Here is an 18,665-nt window from a genome sequence, read left to right as displayed (position 1 = left end):
AATATGCCGCACCAGACCGGTCACAAACGCAGATAGGAGAAAAATTGTAAATCCACTTTACGTGCTGAAAGGATAAATAATCAGAACTATATATGCACTGAAATAGTCTCTGTTTGGGAATGGAACACAATACACCTGCGTTAGTTGGCGAGAATCAGAATTTGGAAACATTTTGCATAATTGTCCACAAAATGCAATTACCTTTAACATTTTCTCATAAATATTCACAATAAGTGGAGCCGTTTCGCCATCTTAGAGAGTGGAACGCTGTTCAACGAATCGGAAGGGGAGAAAATTGAACGTTTCATCCGTGCAGTCACCTTGTTTGATTTTCCACGGAACCGCGCCCAGGCAATCTCCCCCAAGTGCCTCACACGGCGAAATGAGCTGCTTCTGGAATGAGAAATTAGCCCTTCGTCGCTGACTTTCCTTTGCAGCTCTGCCTTTGGGGAAATAAAGGACGAAAATAGCTCGTCCTTATGCAGAAACATTCATGAATTTTTGCGTCGTACAAAGTGAAAAGGACCGAATACGAAACGTTGTTTTGACTGTAAATGAAAGAAAAAGAAACATTTACTTTGAACCGTCAGTGAATGGAATAATGACCCTCACGCTATGCCTCAGGACAAACATATTCCTCACTTTGCTTGAAATATGGAAATGTAATTTACTTATTTCAACGGAGTGAAATATCCTGCCCGAAGACATTTCAAAGTATCGTAGACATTTACGATTCGTAGAACCTTACTCGTTTAAGTCCATATTTTCCTAAGTTAAGTATACAATTGAATAGAACTCAAGAAAATTAGATTATATTTCCTTAGACATTTTACGAAAATCTAGTGACTCAATTTCAATTATGAAACAAGTGTTTATCAACTTGTAATTATTTTTGTATGCTTTTATTTGTTCTGATTTAGTATTATTCATAACGTATTAAGATAGAAACGAATTTATATCGTGCTGGACTATATTGATAGAATAATTTCTAGTACTTCAAAATAATTCTAGTGTTTTCTGGAAACTGGAACTGTTGCTTTCATTTAAGACACACTGAATCAAAGAAAATGTTACGAGTATAATTTTATATTGGGAATGTGTTAAGATTATCCAACATGTGTGTTATGTCTTCAATGTTTGATATTGAAGGAATAGACATAAGGAACTACCTACTGTAAAATTGCGTTTTTTGAATTAATTGTTTATTCCCGAACAGCCTAGACTTAAATGTTACAAAAATATACAAAATGTTATTGCACCGTAAAAGTAAACCAAAACAAATATAACTATAACAGATTGTTTAAAAGATACAATATAAATACAATACAATGCAATATATTCCAAGCCAAGGTTCTGTCTAAGGGCTGGTCCATGGAGACACAATTGGGGAGCGTTAAACTCTTAGTCGTACCGGATTTCACCCTCTGTATTTGAGGGTAGGACCCTTTGACCAACGGGAAACGAGTCGGAGGTAGAGCAGGTAATTAACGTAACACAAATTGAATAGTTAATTGACTGATTTTTGTTAGTAAGCACTCCAATAGAATAATAAAAGGGAGAAGTTAGGGGGCGGAAGGATTAGCACCATAAAGGGGCAGGTACATATCTCGGCATCGCCTGGATGCTGGCCTCGCTGGCTGGCCTGAGATATCTCGCCTCCGAACAGGCCCCGGCTTGGGCCCCACGGCCTTTGGGCGGCCCTGTAGTCGATTCTCCGCGTCCGGCACTGTCGCACTCTCGCGACCCGATCTCGATCCTTAGTGTTCTCGTTGACATCTGCTTCTGAGGCAGGTTGTTAACCCCTTTTGTAGTGCTCTCAGGAGTTGGGAAATGCTTAGGATAGATTTTCCGGGTATGGCCTGTAACATTAGTATTGATGCGTAAACGGTACGCTAAGAAACTGCTATCTGGTGTTCGGATGAAGATGGTCGGATCTTTTGGTCATATGATAAGAAAAAACTGGGAACAGACAAAGGCATATTGAAATATTGTCGGATCGTGAAAGCAAAGGAAATAAAAAGTAAGTAATAGACTAGCTCAAGAAATCCGGCAGAGATATAATTGATGTCTTTCTCTTTTGAAGAGAATTTCATTAGTCTACTTCCACTTTGAGAAATATTTGGCTAGAGGCAAAGAAAAATCCAAACATTGTAATGAGAAGGAAAACTTTACAAATTCAGAGCGACTAATGAATTAAATTCATCAAAGCGAACTTTGAGAAACGGAAGTGAATAAGGTAGAGAAACAATAATTGGGAGGGAGGTATAAAATTAATAATGATGGATTTCTCCACCTCATACATTTTTATAAATCTTTCATAGCTTTTTAAGCCATATTACATTAATATAAAATGTTCGATATTGATCCATATACGATTAGAAGAGAGAGAGAACACAGATAAACGTATGAGAGAAAGAAAGAGAAAAATTAGGTTTTTCAGTCAGAATCGTTGTACGGTATAAAAGCTCCTCGTAGTCGTGAGTTGAACGCCTGGAGTACATGCAACCCTTTTGCCTATACTGTTGTTTGGGTTGCATAACCGGAAGGATTAGAAGGGAATTAGCCCCATACGAAGTTTGTTTGACTTGATTCTTTGCCCTTTCTTCCGATTTCCCAGTATAACACGGCGTAAATTCGCCGAACAAGTTTATTGCTTATCTCTACATACCGTCGCATAGTAACGAAATCATTCCATGACAATACACTTTATAATAATTAAACAATAAATAATAAAACAAATACAAATAATAACAAATTTCGTAACAAAGGTAGCGGGAAATTAGTATTAAAATCATTGTTTTGTAAATAATTCACAATGTTTTATGAAAAACTGAATTTTGGCCAATTTGGAAATCCGATATTTATTTTAGAACAACAATGCTATTATATTTTAAAGCACACCGCCTTCATTCACTCTATGCTATTTCGGGTAGTCAGGTATAACTTTTAAGCATCAAGTTAAATCGTATATCTTAAATAAAAAATTTGCAGTGGTTTTTTGCAACATAAGAATAAATGAGTTTGTTCTAACTCACTACTGCTAAGCTAAGCTTCGAGAGACTCGCCACCAACATATACATAATTTCAGTTATAATATTTAGGCCTAGTTATATCAAATGGGTAGTTCTATTTCTTCTATTTTTATCACATTGTAAACAGAATTGTTTTCGGATTTTGTGACTTTTTTTCAATCTCTTGTGTAGGGACCTTTGCAGATGAAAGTTTGGGGTTGTAGCTCCCAAGCCCCCTAAATCCAGATCTGGTTAATTTAATATAATATTTTTTTGTTCTCTGGCATAATTTTCTGATACAGCATATACTTAGTTATATGTAGTAAGCATTAGAACTTTAATAGTATTTCAACTTTATAAGCTCTCATTTTTATAGTCCGGTGGTTTAGGAGCAGAATTATAGTTATCGGCACACTATCGAGTTACTTTTTAAATATAAAAAATAATCATTAAGAAATTTTATCTTTGGGTTTAGGACTACAGATAAAGGAGGCTACAACTTCTCCAACACAAAGAACCCTTTCAAACTGCAGATGCCAATAACAACATTTTAAGGTCAAATTGATGCCCATAAAACACTTTCTCATATGGTGTTAAATTCCGTCACATAAAAGGAAATGGGTTAAATGCGGTCTTAGTGGAAGAAACTTGTGGATACTTACAATCTTCATGTAGTTGATGAGACTATAGCCGTGCGACCAGGTGTCTGCGGCGTCACAGCTTAAAGGCTTGATGTCTATCGTCTGGCTGCTGTCCAAATCGTAGAGCGCCTTGGCGAATAGGTGGACCGCGTCGTACATCAACGCTGTCTCTGTCTGAGGGCAAAGAATTGAAAAATTAATGACCTATAATACGGTAGCCTTTCTTCGGAAACACTACGATTTTGTGGATCGGGCTAAAAATGCAATCTATCTTTCTAGATGTTAGGAAGTGGAAAAATCCAGAACTTAAAAGCTACTTATCATCCAGGATATGTATACCTACCATTATACTGTATGTATACTTATATTTCCACGAAAATCTAAGGTTACGGAATAGGTATGATTTCCAAATAGCGAAAGCGTCGTCAGTATTGGGTTTCAAATTTTCATTTCATGATTGTAGCCTAGAAATGAAGAATCTTAAACGAATTGTCGAGTGTCAGAAATTTTATTTACGATAAGTTGCTTCAAAGGAAACAAAAGATTGTTAATCAAATTGTGAACACGAGAAAATGTATTTAACTCTCGATAGTTTCTAAATTGTAATAAAATTACCGCAAAACTTATTTAAGGGAAATTCATTTTATATTCCTACAAAATTTATATGTATTGTTCATACGTAAAAATTTAAGAGTACTTAATTTTGTAATGAAGAAAGTAGAAGTTTGTTTCAAATCCACTTTTCGTCAAATCGGAACTGGGTCTACAGTTTAATATGAGAACTGAGACATTGTGTCATGCACGTTAATCGAAAATTGAACCCAAGAACCCTTGACTACAAGGTGACTGAGTTAGCTGCTACTCTATCATGGAGGCATGTTTGTTAACGTGTATTGGTTAAATGACTTTTGCAATATGTTGTGTTGATTCTTTTTTTTATGTTTTAAAAATTATTCAAAAACTTTCAACTACTTTTGAGGCTTTCCATAACAAGGACGTAAGGTGAAGGCAACGCTGCAAATGTTACGGTTCTCGAGCTAATATCACATGCAACATGCAATTCTTTTCTCCTTTCAAGATTACTTTACAAACCCCGTGGCGTAGTGTTGAATGCATCGTCGATTTCGCTGTACAAACCAAATTTTGTCCTTGTAAGAGTTTAATTTACAGAATTCCAATATTTGACATTATTTGGCAGACGGAAATGTTAAATAGAGTATCTACTTTTGGAGTTCCTCGCACACACACACACTGTTGTTTCTAAAGTACACATGATTGATTGTGTGTTCATTGTATTGAACATAAATTTTCATAAAGAAATATGCAATATGTTTAATATGCATTTTACATTCAGTAAGCAAATCAAATAACATATTAAGCAAAAAATGCGTGTATTACAAGAAGTTAACAATGATTACCTGATATTGAAGTTTCTGCACTTTGTAGTACCATCTTGATCAAAAATACCCGATTGCAATATTTTCTTTCATTATATTAATAATTCAACTCGTTAAAAAATTCTATATTCATAGGCGGGATTTAGGGTGTTCTACGGAAGTGGGGTAGGTAATCAATGAAAGTTATGAGACAATAGAAGAAATGTTCTGTAAATAGAACACTAAAAACGCACTGGCGTTAAAAGGACACAGGCGGTGATCCTAGGAGGTCCACACCGGAGATTCGTTAACGTTTAACTTCAGTGGCGTTACAATAACATACACCTATATAATAATGGTTCCAAACGACACCACTGAGGTATAACGTTGACCAAAATGTGTTGTGGATCTTCCTGGACCACTGCCTGTATCGCTTTAACACATTCAGTTCACTGGGCGTTTGTGCTAGGAGGAAAGGTTCCGGAGCCAGAAAACTATTACAAATGTTCAGAAAGTAGCGATTACAAGCAATTAGATGTTCCTTAAGAAATTATAAATATAAGTATCCAAAATGTAATGTAATATATCATCTTGATTATTTTAGAAGTCTGTTATTTAAAAAAGAAGTCCCTGTTAAGGCAATACAAGGTTCCCCAACAGATTTTAAAATACACGTACAAGTGAGTAATTTGTGCATGAATAGAAGCAGTTGTTTCTGTCCCATCAATAAAAATGCTGAAACCCCGCCTATGGTTAATTTATTTATACACACACAGTGTATGGCGACACGTATATATGAAATATTGCAGTCGACATATCAATTTCCAATTTCCATCATATTCTTCATACATGTCTTTAAGTGGCTATGTTAAGAAACAAGCTAATAACTTCATCACACTCTAAAGAAAAACATATTAATCAAACACTCAGAATTTCTACATGCTCTACTATGTAGCTACTTCGCAAAAAATATATCTATCGTAACCTATTAACTCGATGTGGCAGTTGAGGCTCATATACTCCTTTGTCGTCTGTTCCATCTTAATGAATTACTTTTTATTAATATAAATCCTTGTGGTCTCTTGAGTCTGCATAAAAGATATTATTTTTATAAAATTAAGTATATTGTTGCTTATTTACAAATTTTATACAAAGGAACTCGACACAGAAAATATGCGTTCTTCTGGACGTTACAAAATTATGAATCTCTATGCCATAAAATTAAAATACATTATATTAAATAAAGTATAAGATTAATTGGTGCTATGTTTACAGCATAATGTAGTAGTTTGCTGCGGTTTCTATCTACAAAACTGCTTGCTTCATGCATAGCGTTTTTCTAGCAGAGCCGAACATTCTCTATAAACTTCATAGATATGCAAGAATACCAACTACTGTACATTAGAAAGAAGAATAAAATATCGTAAAGGAAAACGTGGAAAAGATTTAGAAATTCTGAAAGTAAAATATATATAGTTCCAAATAATTACGATTACCTGTTTGCAGAAAGATCTAGTAGATAACATTTAAAAATTGCAGTTCCTGCACAGAAAGAAACAAATTCGCTAGCTCTTCCAACATTGCTATAGGCAAAAGGCAATAGTAGAAAGGCAGAGAAAGGTGCTAGGAAAGTTTTATTTCAAGGACAAGCATCTATAGCAAGAGAAGAGACAGGCTGACGTACCTTAATGAGGGTAAGGTTTTCCATCTGGGTCGCCAGACATCGCAGCATGGAAGTGAAACAAAGGAAAAAACACAGGTGTAACACATGTGCTGTGTGCGTAACTATAGTGCTGGTTGTTCGTCCAGTAGCAACATCATCTCAAGCTGAAATTTGTGCAAGATAAAATGTTGCAATATTTATACTGGTCAGTTTTCGTGGGTTTCGACCACTGGTCAGTTTTCGTAATGCTTGGTCCTCGACCATGTATTATAGCGTAAATTTGAAGTTAACATCTTTCAACAATATTCCGATTCAACGTTCCTATTTGTTCAAATATCTGTTGATTCTGATGTAATGTTGGTGTGTGGTAAGTATCTAACAGGTTTAAGCAATCAAGTTTTCGTTTATTTTGTGATATATCCAAAGATTTTCAAATCACCCAACCAAAGCTTCAGAAAAATCCATCATTGCTTATTATATATCAATATTGTGCTATATTGACTCGAAATGCAGGCCTGGGAAATATTTCGAGCACTTTCCACCTGAACTTTGGTCGGGACTCTTAGCATTGGCAATGACCCATGATTTCGGCCATTATAAGAATAAATCAGTGCTCGCCAAAATAAATTAATGAGCTCTAGTGCATTTAGAATTTCAACTGAATATTTAATGGGGATATAATTGTATTGATCTAGCTTAATTCTTAATTGTGTAAGAGTGTTCCCGTCCATTAATGTGAGTGTTGTTGATTCTCTATGACTTTACTTAATGATTTGTTTGGATACTTGATGATTTCAACGGATTAATCGGAGCGTTATTATCTTGTCTATGAGTCAAATTTCAAGAATGGATATAGATAGTGAAAAAGCATGTGTTCTTCATCACTTATCCAGGTGTCCCGGGTTCGAATCCTGGCCTGGACATAGATGTTTGTGAGTGTCCATTCATCAATTTCATCATGTTGTCACTCATCCCCATCTTCGCAAGTTAGCCAAAAGTTGCACAAAAGACGAAGTAAAGTAAAGACAATCAATCAATCTGCATAATTTATCTTCCATTTTTGGCTAATCGTGACGATTAGGATAATGATTCAATTTAACTGATATTTGGGTAAAGGAACAGTCTCTTATCCACGTTGGGTCTCGAACTTGGAACTTTCTGTGCCGAAATTGTGCGCCGATCAATCAATACGCTCGATCGCTGAAGTATAAGGCCAAGGCAGCGATGGGCAGTTTTTACTCGAGACGATTTCTACAGAGCATTCCCTTACATTCGCTACGAGACTCGGCGGCAAGCGGCCCGGCATCAGCGCTTGTCTTTCCTGGTGAACGGGTTCCGCGACAGACGCTAGAGTCGGCTATTAAAATTACAGTTTTCATATTGTGTACTAACCTTGACTACAGAAGGTGTTGAAAATGATGTCCCTCTGCTGCAACACATTCCTGGCATCTCCGAAGGAAATTGGCATTTATATGTGCAAGTTCGTCTACTGTAATTCTCCCGATTTCTCGTACAATACTCTCTTTTAACCCACCGATTGTTTTCCGATTTGTCTTTGTATACTTTATTTTTTAGATTTCCCCATTTTTCTTTCCACTTTTATTCATAACTGACCCTGTTACTCTAAACTTTTTTACGAGGTTTAATATAGTGGTCCTATGTGGAACGGGAACAACAGGAAATATCGTTGCAAAACGTCGTCGCACTTCTCCACAATTCCTCTTTCCGAAGTAACAGTCGACAAGATAAATCCTTTGTTGTAATGTAAACTTTTGTGGTGCCATATTAAGCCACAATCTTTAACACACGACACAACACAACTTCCGAGGGAGGATTATACTGGCGTCAGTCTGCAACGTCAACAGAGAGAGCGAAAAGACTGTAGCGTGCGACTGTCGCGGACCTCGTTCACCGGGAAAGACAAGCCCTGACGCCGGGCCGCTTGCCGCCGAGTCTTGTAGCGAATGTCAGGGAATGCTCTGTTTTCACCCAAGATGCACATACACATTGATGATGAATTAGGACGGTGAGAGCTCTTTGAATCTTACGCTTATTAAATATTTATTTTAAGTTCTAGGCGTCGAGAGGGGGAGATACGACAGTTAATCAGCTGTGGGAAATCCTAAACAAAATACACTAAACACACTTTTAAGAGTTGGGACATTATTTTTTCTCTCTTTATAAGCAGTTATAAGCGAAATCGGTACTAACAGTCGAAATATAGAATTTAAGGCACTACAAATTTTACACATAATTCTTGTAGTACCCTGAAACGTACTTGTATCCTGATGGCCTATGAAACTGATAACGAAAATAACATATCCTCTAGAGCGACACAAATGAAAAGTATCATCATAGGGACGCTGCAGCCCAATTCATTGCTGATGCAGGACAAATTTCAATCGCATGTCTCTCCCTTATATCAAAAAACACCTCGATAAAACTTTCCCAGTATGAAGAAGAAGGATGGTAGTTAAAAATATCCAAAAATGAGAAAAATCGATTGGGGGTGTTTTTAGCTGTTCAAACTTGAAATTTGAACAGTGTGTTTAAATTTTAATAAGTTTCAACATTTGATCATCTCATAATATGCAACCGTCTTTCCTCTTTACAATGAGATCAAGAACGCTTCTGTATCTTTATTCATTCAAGACATATACTTAATTGAAAAGTGTATGTTGCTCAAAAATAACATTTTGAACAACCCTCATATAATTCGTAATAATCATAGTTGAGCAAAATCCTTTCACAGGTATCGTTTTTGGAGCAAAACAAAGCTGTGTACCAAATATCATCAAAATCGGTGACTATGAGGGTCAACTCCTGCCTGATTTGACATGGAATGACCCAAAGGTATCACTGGACAACAAATTTTTAACTTTATTCATGCTTCGGAAATGAAAAGTACAAATCCTTATGGAATTGAGCAGGCTGAATACGAAAATAATAATAAAAATGCTGAATTGGTTCGAGTTTAAGTGTAATCGAAAGAAATATGTGTTATGTGGTGTTAATAGGAAATTAACACTTGTACAAAAGGGGAGTTAAAAACATTACTTACATGGATATTACAAACGGCGCCTCTTTGCCTGTCGCTTGTATTGTGGTTCTGGAACATCTCTGGCGATTGCCCAACAATAATCAGCAAGCATAGACTTGCTCCAGTGGCCCTGATATCGTTTCCCCATTGTAGATATAACTTGGTAGAAATGTTCCCCCATGTTCATCGCTGACTGCTCCGCAATTTCCTGGGAAGACGTTTATGTGGGAGTGTAACATATGTATTTTTAGTGACATATGACACCCCATTGCTTGGTAGGAAGATATTATGTGCTCCACTAGTTCCTTATAATTCTGAGCCCGCACGTTTCCCAAAAAAATTGTCACCACGTTTCAGAAAGAGTCCCATGCAATCTTCTCCTTATCTTCTAACAGTGCGTCAAATTCAGGATCGAGTCTGAGGGCCAATAAATATGCCCTCCCTGATTTTAGTTTCACTAATTCTTGGAAATTTACGCAGAATATACTTGAATGCATCACTGGCTTGGTTCATACCTTTAACAAAGTTCTTGATTAAACCTAGTTTGATATGTAAAGGAGGAAGTAAAACCCTGCTGGGAGCTATCAAAGGAACATGTTGAACGTTCTTTGTTCCTGGCTCCAAAGATTTACTGAGTGGCCAGTCTTTCTTTAAGTAGTGGGAAGTCTTAACACAGCTATCCCACTCACATAAAAAACAGCAGTATTTTGTGTAGCCGAGCTGCAGGCCAAGAAGTATGGCTAGAACTTTGAAGTCGCCACAAATATTCCAATTGCATTCGTTATAATTTATGGCTTTCAGCAGTTTTTCCATGTTGGCATATGTCTCCTTCAAGTGCACTGCATAACCGATTGGGATTGATGGCAACACATTTCCATTGTTAACTAACACAGCTTTCAGACTAAGTTTTGATGCGTCTGTGAACAGCCGCCATTCATCGGGATTATGTTCTATGTTAAGTTTACTCATAAGACCAGTCACATTTTTACAACACACTATGTGTGAAAAATACTTTTCCAGGGGTTTCTGACGTGTCCGAAACACGGATACTTAAACATCTTCAGCAAGAGCTCCCCACTGCTTGAGTCTGGATGCCAGTAGTTCTGTGCCACTTTATTGACAACCCCAGGTCCCTCGCAAGGTCATTTAATTCGTGTTGAGTGATCAGATGGCGATTAGATGATGATATGATGGCTGTGAAGTCAGGATCGATGGTGACGAGGAATCTGCAACAGAATTTGGCATTCCAGCGTCGAGTTTGGCCACCTCTTGCTCTTCGTCGGATGAATCACTGGAGTACGATGCGGGAGGTTGTGGAACAGGTAGTTCTTCAGAATGTGGCACAGGACGAATAGCTGAAGGAATATTGGGATAAGTGATAGTCCACTTTTTCTTTTTGGATAGGCCTTTAATTGGAGGAACCATGCAAAAATAGCAGTTTGAAGTATGATCTGTCGGTTCTCTCCATATCATTGGAACTGCAAACGGCATGCATGGTCTGTTTCCATGTAGCCAGTCCCGCACGTTTGTCAAACACGTATTACAACAAATGTGTGGTGCCCACTTCTTGTCCATATCTCCCACTTTACAACCAAAGTACAATTGGTAGGATTTCTTTATGATTGGCGTGAAATTTCTTTTTTGATCGACAAATGTTATTTCGCAGCAAACATAACAAAAATTGTCTGCACTCTTAGCACATTTACGCGACATATTTCTGGTCAGTACAGTCATATAAGATAAAAATAAATAACACCACACACTCATCGAATATCTCACCACAACAACACACTTACGCGACAAGTTTCTGGTCAGTACAGTCATAAAACGCTAAAACGTACACCACAAACATACACAAAATTTCGCCACGACCATGTCCGGGAGTTCAAATCGGAACTACGCAGGAACACGTAACAACACGTTTCCCCTGGCAAAATCTTCAATACAAATTAATTGAAGCCTGATGTGGTTGATGATTCTCGGTCAGCAATCATGTGCTAGCGATAAGGATAGTGATAAAGCTAACCGTCAAACAATGGATATTTATTGAAATACGCAGACAGCCGCTGTTGTCACGAACCCTTATTTTGCGCGCCGGAGCACGTCCGGCGATAATGTATTTCTTCGAAACTCGAACCAATCTTCAAAAACTAATGTCATATTTGTTAATATCATATTTGTAAATTAGTAAGAATTGGTTACTTTTATCTCCGAACCATTTTCATTGTTGACCAGTGATTTAGCGAAATATCTGGAATCTGGTTATTATTTCCCATTAATGTACCAGGCTGTCCCAGAAGTCCTGTACCATCAGTACCCTCAGCTCCAAGAGGTGAAGTTTGCGAGGGTAGGTGGTGCCACCGGTGAAAGGCTGTTGGGAGGCATAGAGGACAGGTTCGTGGGATGAAGTGAAGGCACGCACATCATGTGTAGCTAGTGTTCCCGTGAAGTTAAAGTGGGCACGATGAGTGAGGTCCAAATTGCACTTAGTGCAGTGCTACGTTTTTTATGCTAGAAACTACTAACAACAAAAGCGGCAGCAGAGGAAATTTTTCGTGTGGAGAATGAAGATGTGGTGAATCGATCGACAGCTTCCCGTTGGTTTAAAAAAATCGTTTCAGGTGATCTACGCCTCATGGACAAGCCTCACACGGAACGACCTCCTATAGACATTGACGAGTCTCTGCAGGATGCTGTGAATGCTTCACCATAATCCAGCACACGTGTGTTAGCAAGAGTGGTTGGGGCATCCAAATCGACAGTAACCGTCGCTTGCATGACATGGATTACACCAATAAACAGCCCCGACGAAGTCCGCAAGAGCTGACAGAGGTGCAGGCCCAGCGCAGAGTTGCAATTTGCTAGACATGGTTCCAAAACCTGCATGATCTTCGAGGATTGTGACAGGAGACGAGAAGTGGGTGTTACTGAAAACCCTGATACACGTAAACAGTGGGTGAAAAGAAGACAGGAGGCCATCGCCCATGTGAAACAGGACAGATTTGGGAAAAAGCTCATGCTGAGTGTGTGGTGGAATATGGACGGGATTGTCCATTATGAGTTTGTTCCAGAAGGTCATGCTGTAACAGGTTAACTGTATTCCGAACAATTACGCCGAGTGTATACCATTCTGAACGGGAAATACCCGGCATTAACGAGGAGGACGAGGTTACTGCTGCAAAATGACAATGCTCCGAGTCACCGGTCTCGAAGAGTGACCAACACCCTGGCTGAGCTTGACGGGTTTGAGTTGTTACCTCATCCTGCCTATAGTCCGGATGTTGCACCATCGGATTACGGTTTGTTTCGATCTCTCTGACATTTCCTGTGTGGCACTTCAATTCATATGATGAGGTAAATTCTGCCTGTCGTGAGCTTTTCAATCCTAAACCTGCCACCTGGTATCCCCATCAGATTGAACTGTTGTCTCAGAGATGGGTGAAGGTAATTGAACATGGGGGCCTGTACTTTGCTCAAAAAAGTCTGTCTTTGTTTCTGATATTCTGTTTCATTTTCGCCCATGTATGGTGCAGGACTTCTGGGACAGCTTGGTATTGTCTTGAAGAGATCCCGTGTTCGATACCAGGTGGAGGCACATAGTAGTTCGGATCCCACTTAAAACTGTAGGCCCAGTCCCAATTAGCCTTACTGTGCATAAAGTGGACCTAAAACACCAACTCAAACCAAACCAAAGCTATTGTCTTGCTTAGGTTTTCTGCTACTTGTGGATAATTACGACACAAATCACTGCAGAGAGTCTATAACTCTGTTTACAACTGGGAAATATGTAGTGATTGATTTTTGTTACTTTTCTGCCACTTTTAGTTAATCGCGGAAATGGGAATAAGTGATGATATGATGCAATTGGTGAAGGGACTCTCACATAGAACACAAATGCTCAGGCTCAACCAGTGGAATATGTACCTATGTATATGTTTTATGTAAAATTAAACAATAGGATAGGATATATCCGGAACAGATGTCCATACGGGAGAAATGATTGGACTAATGTTATATCAACTCAAGTAATACTATGTCACAAGCCAACATACTTCACATATATTGTAAAGTTTTTATTTTGTAATTGTTTTAAAATATGTATATATATAATATATTGTAAAGCTTTTTATTTTGTAATTGTTATTTAATATTTTAAATATAATGTTTGAAAAATGTTTAAATATTTTTTTAAAAAATAACAAATATTTGTTAAAAACTTTCCCGAAAAAGCGAGACCCCAAGGTACTCCCCTTTCCTACATACTCATTATTTCACCCTTTGGCCAATTTCGCAAACAACATAGTCCCTTTACAAAGGAATGGAATTTACATTGCAATATTCCCGTGTCATATGGTCTTACCTACTGTATAGTATCTGTTTATACATGTCAAAAACTATGATCCCATTGCGATCCCATAACAAAACTTCTAAGACTTGATGTTGAAATATGTTTGTTTCTATGTGCATTTTTTAAAAATTTTCAAAATATAGGTTTTTGAAAAATTCGATTTTCAAAAAAAGTTTGAATGAACTTTCAATGAAAAAGAATTGAAAAGTAGTCATGTGATATATCTAATTAAAGCTCATAGTAAAAGCAACAATTTGGTTCTTATCCCAACCATTCATGTCAATTCTAGCTTGATTTATGAGTTTCTTTGTGATTGTGTGTGTGCCGAAAATTGTGCTTTTTTCCATATTTCAGAGGGTTCTAACTGGAGAACTACAACAGATAGAAATCTGCAATTTTGCAGTTTTCCTACCTTAGGGTAGTACTGCATGAAATTTAGTATGAATAAAATTAGAGATGGTCAGGTGTTTATCATTGGTTCACTTGACATGGAATTACCCGAATCTAAATGTAAAGCAGATCTAGAATCAAGTTCACGGCTCAGTGCAGACAACATGGCGTCACAGAATAGCACGTATGGAAATCAAACTTCACATAAACACATTGGAAATTTAGTTTTTCATACTATCTGACTATCTGTCTGTGTTGAAGCTTAAGGGCACAATTATCTCCATGTGATATTGATATCACTTCTACATTCCGGCAAACATATTATTTTGTCTATTTTGCAGAACTAAGATTTTATCTCTAAAAATGTTTCCCGGTAAGTAGTGTTTAGGATCTATGTATTTTTGCATTTTTAGTATGGAAAATACTTGCTCCAACATCTAAACAGCTACGGCCCAGACTCTCGTAAGTTGTTTATACAGGGTGCTCGGATATTCCCCTAACAAACTTCTAAGGCTAGTAGAGGGGACTGAGTAGACAATATTTGGAATAGAAACCCATGTCCGGAAACCTACCGTGTCCGTGCTACAACCATGACCATGTGTCGGATGTGCCTGTGTTGGTATGCAACCGGATATGCAGTACATGACGTCAGAATATTGCCTGATGACCTAAAGTGTAATCATTTATTACAATCATGTCAAATGAGGTGTTACATAAGGTACAGAAGTGAATGACGTGTGACTCAGTCCATAATACAAACAAATTTATTTGATAACAATGCCAAGGGAACAAAAAGAAACGTACTATCATTGATCACAATAATACCTGTGTTCGACAGTGAAACGCAACAATTTGTTTCTGTATTCTGCAATGGATGTGTCGCATACGGCACTGCTCAACTACAACAGTGGCTTGATGTGACGACCACCAACGTCATTGCACACATTGTATCGACGAATCATCTTCCGGTACGCTCGCTCCATCACACCTGGTGTCCCGTCAATCTCTTGTGCAGCGATCATTACTCGTGCCAACAGTTCGTACTTTGTCTCTGCAGGAGTCTCGTACACCATACTCTTCATACGACCCCACAAGAAATACTCCAATGGCGTTAAATCCGGTGATCGTGGGGGCCACGCGGTTGGACCACCTCGGCCTATCCATCTTTGCCCGAATCTTCAGTTAAGATGTCTCCGAACGTCACGTGTAAAGTGAGGCGGTGCGCCATCGTGCTGAAACCACAGTTCCTGACGGACGTTCAATGGCACAGCATACAAGAACAGGGCCAATACTTCCTGTAGGAAGATCAAGTACACGGCACCCATTAGCCTGGCTGGAAGAAGGTACAGCGCGATCACATGACCGTCCAGAATACCTGCCCACACATTGATAGCAAATCTGTTCTGGAATCCCCGGACATGCGTCGCATGAGGGTTCTCGTCTGCCCAAACATGGCTGTTTCGAGAATTGAGAACACACTCTCTAGTGAATTTACATTCATCTGTGAACAGAACTCGACGTGGAAACTGGGGATCGTCGATGCAGCGGTGCAGAAACCACGTGCAGAAGTTAACGCGTGGTACAAAATCGGCTGGTCTCAAAGCCTGTACCCTTTGGTGGTGGTAAGGATGTAGTTGTTGCTCATTCAGAACCTCCCACACGACGCTGCGAGAAACACCCATTGCACGCACAATTGTTCGCGTACTTGCTGACGGGTCCTTTTCAACGTGGTGCAGTACAGCCTCTTCCAATTCGGGCGTGTGGCGTCTCTTTGGAACACCACAATACTTCCTGTCGGCGGTGAAGGTACCTCGTTCTAGAATCCGTTGCGTAATGCTGGCAAAAAGGGTATGTGATGAAGTCGCACGTTGTGGATAACGCTCTTGCTACAGCCGACGAGCTGCTCTTCCATTCCCTTCTTGTGCGCCATACACAAGGATCATGTCCGTGTATTCTGCAAACGTGTACTCAACCATGTTCATCGGAGACGCACAGGCACGTGAATGGGGCTCCAGGCAGGATACCGCGGCAGGGTAGTTGTCACGTGCCATCAGGTTTTCTTCTGACGTCATGTACTGCCTAACCGGTTGCATACCAACACATGCACATCCAACACATTGCCATGGTTGTAGCATGGAAACGGTACGCTTCCGGACATGGGTTCCTATTCAAATATTGTCTACTCAGTCCCCTCTATTAGCCCTAGGAGTTTGTAAGGGGAATTTCCGAGCACCCTGTATATTATAACTTAATGTGACCTAGGCATTACAGAAAACTGTTAACTGTGTTTTTTCAGTAATATATAAATATATGAATATCTCATTTATTTAAATAATTATTCCATTTTGTTTCAAAAAATTTATTTTCAAATTTATTTGATATTTTGACCGACCCATTGCTTGAACATAATTCTTTGAACTCTTTGGGTGAGAAAGACTGACCATTAAAGATTCGCATATTATTCGGCCCAATAACTTTACAAAATCATAAATGGAAGAATTGTATGTTGACTAGAGCGTTATCCAATAATGAATAATGGTAGAGAAGGTTTCATTTTGAAAACAATGACTATGATTTATTTCAATATTTAAATATTTTGTGCTCTATTGTGTTACAAAAACAATATAAGAACAATGCATTTGCATTCATAGTAATTGCCATCTATTTAAAAAAGTAAAAAAGTGCCTAAGAAATTAATATACATAGGTTGCTGTGAAGAGTCATAATTATTACATTTAATATTTAAATAATCAGTATTAGGCCTATTACGTATGTTCAAAAGTTTACATTATGGCTGTAAGTATAACATTGTAGATTTGTCTGGTGGTTTAGTTTTCGTTGGATTAGATTAACTATATGTAAACTTATATCTATATAGGGTAAGGACGGGGCAAACGGACACTGGGGCAAACGGACAGTCCCTAAGGAAAATTAGAATAATTTGGCGTTGAAGTTTGCAACAGTGCATCGGTTGGCGTTGTGATATGAAGCAGAACATTGGCAAGAAGGTGTGTCGAACATTGGGTGAAATATTGAAGGAGAACGCCAATCCAGCAGTAAAACCTGACGAGGTAAGGATAATTGTACTAGCAAAAACCTAAACAGTAAGAGTCTGTGTGCGGAACATAAGGATTGCGTGGATTATGGTGGTCCCGCCAAAGTTGCGCTTTGTAGTGTGGGTACGGCATTGCTTCCTCGACATACACAGCCTGTGTCAACATGCTGCTGCCATGTGGTGGGCTTTTTCGAAAATGTAAAGCGCAAGGCTACAGGTGGGGCGGACGGACAGGCTTGTGTTGGGGCAAACGGACATCATAAAGTGTATATCATTTAAATACTATAAGGTATTATGTAATTCAGCAACTAATCTAAAACATTTAAGTAATCTAAAACTAATCTTTTAAAACATTTTACAACGACGGCTGTAGAGTTTATGTGCAAGAAATCCGGGGAGAGGTATCAATAAAGTGGCCTTTGATGGCATTTTTGCAGAGGCTTGGAATCGTGCGGCCACAGTGCAGAATGCAGTAAATGGGTTTCATGCGTGTGGGATACATCCATTTAATCCACAACGCCTGCCTGAGCACGCATTTATTCCTGGAACTGTCCATGAAGTGAATGGTCAAGATCAGCGATCACCAGAACCTTTAGCGACAGACGATGCCACATCCCAAGGAAGTTTTCAAGAACTCAACCCCTTGCCATCAACTTCTGGGACCTCGAACAGGAAACGAAAAACGGATCCTTCTTTCATCGTTCGCCTCAAAGAGAAAAAAACTGACTGCAGCAAATCAAACAACAAGAATGGGAAAGCATGTTAAACGTACCGCAAAAGATGTGTGCCGTGTATGCAACGGTGTGTACAAGAAGGGTCAACACTGGGTGCAGTGCTTATTGTGTTCTGTCTGGTTCCACCTAAAGTGCGTTGCGAATGGAAACGACCAATACTTTGTGTGTTCTTCTTGTGAGAATGATGACAGTTCATAAATGAGCTAGTGTCCATTTGCCCCTCTCACATGTCCGTTTGCGCCGCGATGGTGCGGCAAACGGACACTGATACACACACTAATTCATTTAACAATTTGGAAGCCAACGTTCATTATTTTGAATTATACATTGTACTATTTGTTAACTCAATGTTCACACTTTCTGTATCGACCATAATTGTAATTTTTCAATAAACAGTTTGATAGTTA

The 18,665-nt window shown here is 38.6% G+C and overlaps 1 protein-coding gene across 1 annotated transcript in view; it reads right to left on the bottom strand.

Annotated features, from left to right (window-relative positions):
- Positions 1-18,665, bottom strand: part of KaiR1D (Kainate-type ionotropic glutamate receptor subunit 1D) — a 363,464-nt gene that overhangs the window by 50,737 nt on the left and 294,062 nt on the right. The window contains exons 8-9 of the mRNA XM_083123772.1: positions 6,713-6,736; positions 3,674-3,826 (exon numbers count right to left, since the gene is read on the bottom strand). Of these exons, the coding sequence (XP_082979898.1) occupies positions 3,674-3,826; positions 6,713-6,736 (177 nt within the window). The remainder of the gene's footprint in view (positions 1-3,673; positions 3,827-6,712; positions 6,737-18,665) is intronic.

This window comes from Lepisma saccharinum, chromosome 6, assembly GCF_977018435.1.
Source record: "Lepisma saccharinum chromosome 6, izLepSacc3.1, whole genome shotgun sequence".
Taxonomy (NCBI): Eukaryota; Metazoa; Arthropoda; class Insecta; order Zygentoma; family Lepismatidae; genus Lepisma; species Lepisma saccharinum.
This window is presented reverse-complemented; position numbering and strand designations above follow the sequence as displayed.